Source organism: Xenopus laevis, chromosome 2S, assembly GCF_017654675.1.
Source record: "Xenopus laevis strain J_2021 chromosome 2S, Xenopus_laevis_v10.1, whole genome shotgun sequence".
In the NCBI taxonomy this organism is placed as follows: Eukaryota; Metazoa; Chordata; class Amphibia; order Anura; family Pipidae; genus Xenopus; species Xenopus laevis.
Genome location: NC_054374.1, coordinates 118,913,549 through 118,918,080, shown reverse-complemented (window position 1 = coordinate 118,918,080; position 4,532 = coordinate 118,913,549). Strand labels below are relative to the sequence as shown.

Genomic DNA, 4,532 nt, shown 5'->3' with positions numbered 1-4,532 from the left:
TCAAACCCTAACACAATCACCTCTGTTATTAAGAATTGCTTTTGTTTCTTTTAATGCAAAGAAAAACTAGCTCAGTAACTTCATGCAGTAACTCCAAAAGACCAACTACTCTACACCAAAATTTATTAACCATAGAATAGGCAAGATGAGCATCGAGTAATTAAGGCTTGGGGAGGCTATGTCTCCCCAAATCTGCCTGAATGCTTAAAAAAATTGTTTCTGTGATCACATATGCATTATTTGCACCAAGTACAAGACCTGTGGAATCACAAGTCTTTGGAGGTGTAAGCAGAGAGAACCAGCAGCTCCAGAATGCATACTTAGTACTTACACATACATACACATCCCCTGGTATGTGAACTGCAGGAGTTCATGTCTTCAATAAATTTTCCACATTAAGGCTCACATTCTGGCAATCATTGACTTGGGCTGGGGATATAACATAGACAGCTTAACTGTCTATGTTAAACTGTATGTATACACCGCAATCAGCCTATTTCACCCCATGGGACTATGATGTCCGCAGAAAACCATACAGAACTTATAGCCAGCACCTTCTCCTATAGTGAAGCTGAAGCGCAAAGGATTTTGGCTGGAATTGAAGTGGATAATGCAGTAAACCTGAATACTGTGAGTAATCCTGATTTAAAGAGACTATTACTGAATGTGCAGAAAAAAGAAGTGAACATTATCACGCATATTAATTCATTAGCACAATATATAAAAGCTAAACGTATCCCTCGTGGACTGCGATGTGATTTGCGTCCCAATCTTTGTCCTGATGACCCTGTACTAATCCAGAGATGGGAGGAGATTTGTAACAAATGCAGTTTGGATTTAATGTTACTTACAATCGATAGGTTGCAAGTTAAAGTTCAGCCGATCCGTGAAGAAATCGAGAGGCTGAAATTGGAAGTGAGGCAAAGTGAGTCAGAGGAGGCGGCACAGAAGACCTTTAACGAACAAGCGGAAGCGCTGATTAAACTACGTGCTGCTATTACAGAGCGAAAGGCGGCGAAATTTGAACGGGATACACAAGATTACCTCCAACGGCGGGTGTACACTTGGAGAGAGGAGCGGAATAGGCAGCGGTGGGGGCGGAGGAACCCGAACATCGGTCTGCAAGCTCCTGAAGGAGAAGTGTATTTGACAGAGAGCCGTTACAGACACCCTCGAGGATATCCAAAAAGAGCACAAGGAGGATATCGGCGCTCCTATCCACAACAATATCCCCCACAACGGTATCCCTCTCAGCAGTACTCGAGCGATTATAGTGAACAAACGTCAAGCGAAGAGCTACTAGATTCGTCAGCAGACCGAGGAGCGGCACAATGTGTTTCTTTTCCTTTTTTAGGTCAAAGCAAGGCGGGCCAAGATGTGGGACCCGCAAGAGAGAACAGTACAAGAGGCAAAGGGCATCGAAAGAATCCCAGGGCCCCTCTTCAGAGGGAAGATTATCCACGCAGAACACAATCGTACAAGAGGTAAATCTTGTGGTGAACATTTCCTCATACAAACTGTTGGCGTATGAACAATCTGTGCTTAATAGGGGCTTAAGTTTTGTACCGACTTATTGCGGGGACGTGATTGATTGGGATATAGAGTTTAAAAAGTTTGTACGTAGCCTAAAACTGAAAATGTATTTTGCCAATGTACCAGCTGTAGAACAAACTAAAGAGGTGGTTAGAAAGTTTACCCAGCGGAGTGAATTTATGCCTGAAATAGAGAACGTCTCCCTAGATATGTTTGAGCATTTGGTTGGTATGGAGGTTAAGCATATTTGGGAACAAATGGAGCAAAAAAAACTTAGATACAACTTAACGTTAAAGGAAAAAAAGGCACTTGATGGGTTAAAAATGAATAAAAATATAGTAATCAAGAAGGCCGATAAAGGCGGTGCATTGGTAAAAATGGACCATACAATGTATGTAAATGAGGCCAATAGACAATTGATGATGCCTGGACATTACGAAAAAGTGGGTTATAATCCAACAGATGAGATAAAGGAAGCGGTCGATTTAATGGTTACAGAGGCATTTGACAACAATGTTATTCCTAAAAATGTTAAAGATTTCTTGATTAATGCCCATCCAAAGATACCAGTACTGTATCTTCTTCCTAAAATACATAAATCTTTGCTCAATCCACCAGGGCGCCCTATAGTATCCGGCGTGGGGTCTATCTTAGAGCCTCTTGCACAGTTTGTGGATGCCTACTTACAACCAATGGTTACAGAGATTCCTACGTGTTTGAAAGATACGAATGATCTATTGTGCAGACTTGAGGACCTACCCCCTTTACCTAATGGTATAGTTCTAGCCAGTATAGACATTCAGAGTCTTTATACTTCCATTCCCCAGGAAGAAGGGATTAGGTATATCGAGGAAGCACTATTGGATACCACGATTGATACCCAGTTGGTATACTTTTTGTTGGATTGCTTGACAATGGTGTTGTGTAAAAACTATTTCAGATTTGGAGGGGAGTACTATTGGCAGAGACAGGGGACCTCGATGGGTGCCCCGGTCGCCCCCTCTTTTGCCAATTTGTTTGTTCGCAGATTAGAGGAGAAATTCTTCCTGAGACACAGGTTAAGTGAACATATCATATTATATCTTAGATATGTGGATGATATCCTGATATTATGGAATGGGACCATGGATGCATTAAATGAGATGGTTAATGAAGCAAATGGGTCACACGAGACTATACAGTTTACGGTTGAAATGTCCGATAAGGAGTTACACTTCCTAGATGTTCAACTCACTATTCGTAATGGGGCGATTAGCACTAACTTGTATAGAAAAGGAACAGATAGAAATAACTTACTCCATGCCCAGAGTTTTCATAACCCAAGTACCGTTAAAGCAATCCCTAAGGGTCAGTTTTTAAGGGCCAAAAGGATTGCCTCTACAGATGATGATTATAGAAGGGCTGGCCAGTCCTTAAGTGAGCGGTTTGTACAAAGGGGATATGAGTCTAAGCATGTCAAAAAAGTAATGGAGGAAGTAAAGTCTATACCAAGGAAAGAACTGTTACAAAAAAGTCGGCAGGTGAGACAGAAGGATAACCGGAGTATGTTTGTGTCCAAATTCGTTAGACATAGCAAAAATATAGAAAAGGTTATAAAGAAATATTGGCCTGTTCTCCAACGAGATAAGACTTTTGGGAAGTTATTTAAGGATCCCCCACGGTTCTGCTACAGGAAGGGCATGAGTATTAGGGACATGCTATGCCCTTCAGAGTTACCTATAGAAAAGAAACAGATGTTCCTGGGAATACAGAAGAAAGGTACCTTTCCGTGCTTGAATTGTGTCTGTTGCGCCTCGATAATAAAAGGGTCAAGCATTAATCATCCCACTAAAGGCAATAAACTAAATTTGAATGACTATGCCACATGTGAATCGAAAGGGGTCATATACATGTTGAAGTGCCCATGTGGCCTAGTCTATGTGGGGCAAACAATTAGAAATGTAAAAACCAGGATTAAAGAGCATAAAGGGGACATAAGGAATTATAAACCAGGATCTCAGACAGATACGACTGTAGCCCGACATTTTAATGAGGCAAAACATAGCCACGGGCAATTGAAATGGGTGGTCCTCGAAGTAGTACAACCATTAAGTCGAGGTGGTAACTTTAAGCAAAAGATGCTACAACGTGAAGCCAAATGGATTTCTAAATTGAATTCACTAGCCCCAGTTGGGCTTAATGATGCCTGGAGTTTGAAATGCTTTTTATAAGAATTGTAATATTTACTCTTATTTATTTCAGATATTAAGTGATGCCTATCCTCTCAGCTGGGGGTAAGGTAAGGGAGAAGCGATTGCTTTAAATCGTATTGTTTAATATAATAGTCTAATATGAATGTATCTCTAGAATAATTGTGGAAAGGCACAGTTATGCATGTATTCTTGGATTGTCAGGACAGGTAGATCCAAAAAAGGATAGTACCACCTTTCTTATGTGAATATCTATTTTAAATGTTTTTAAATTAAATAGCGGTTGTCCATTTTTTGGACTAAGGTGATGTGGGGTTCTTTGGATTTTTGTCTTTTATTATAGAGTGTATCTGAAGATATGGAACCTTGGCACTTGGACACTACATGTACACTGGAGATCACTGGGACTTTTAAACGTTTTATACGTTCTATGTTTTCTACCTATTTTACACTTTTACTCTGGACTAATGAGTTAATTGGTGGGAGGAGGAGCACTGTTTGGCAATTAAGGCTATAAGATGTGGTTTGATCATGTGATTGTTACACTTGAGAAAGGGTCCATGTGACTCGAAACATGTCGTGTGTACAATAAAGCACTAACGCAGCAGAGCTCTGCAGTCTATGGCATCCTTTCACTATCTTCTTGCTGAAACTGTATGTATAGTTAGTGTTCTGGCAAGTGTAGTTCTAATAATAACTGTTTGTATATATTTTTTCAAATGTCTTTATTTTGTCAAAGCTGAAAATCTCTAGATCTCTAGATCAGGTCATAATGCATTCAAGAGAGGAATGAAAATTATTGTTTTTCCC

General features: G+C 40.2%; 1 protein-coding gene across 2 annotated transcripts; it reads left to right on the top strand.

Annotated features, from left to right (window-relative positions):
• The first annotated feature begins 1,315 nt into the window (after positions 1–1,315).
• LOC121400667 lies at positions 1,316–4,331 on the top strand. 2 transcript variants are annotated; one of them, XR_005965890.1, is made up of 3 exons: positions 1,316–1,484; positions 3,775–3,811; positions 4,066–4,331. XR_005965890.1 is itself a non-coding variant. In XM_041584336.1 (2 exons), exon 1 carries the CDS (start codon positions 1,953–1,955, stop codon positions 3,741–3,743), a length of 1,791 nt encoding a protein of 596 aa, XP_041440270.1. In that variant the 5' UTR covers positions 1,929–1,952; the 3' UTR covers positions 3,744–3,811; positions 4,066–4,331. The 2 variants fall into 2 exon arrangements, 1 of the variants encoding a protein (XP_041440270.1); XM_041584336.1 differs by lacking the exon at positions 1,316–1,484 and having other exon boundaries at positions 1,929–3,811.
• The last annotated feature ends 201 nt before the right edge of the window (positions 4,332–4,532 follow it).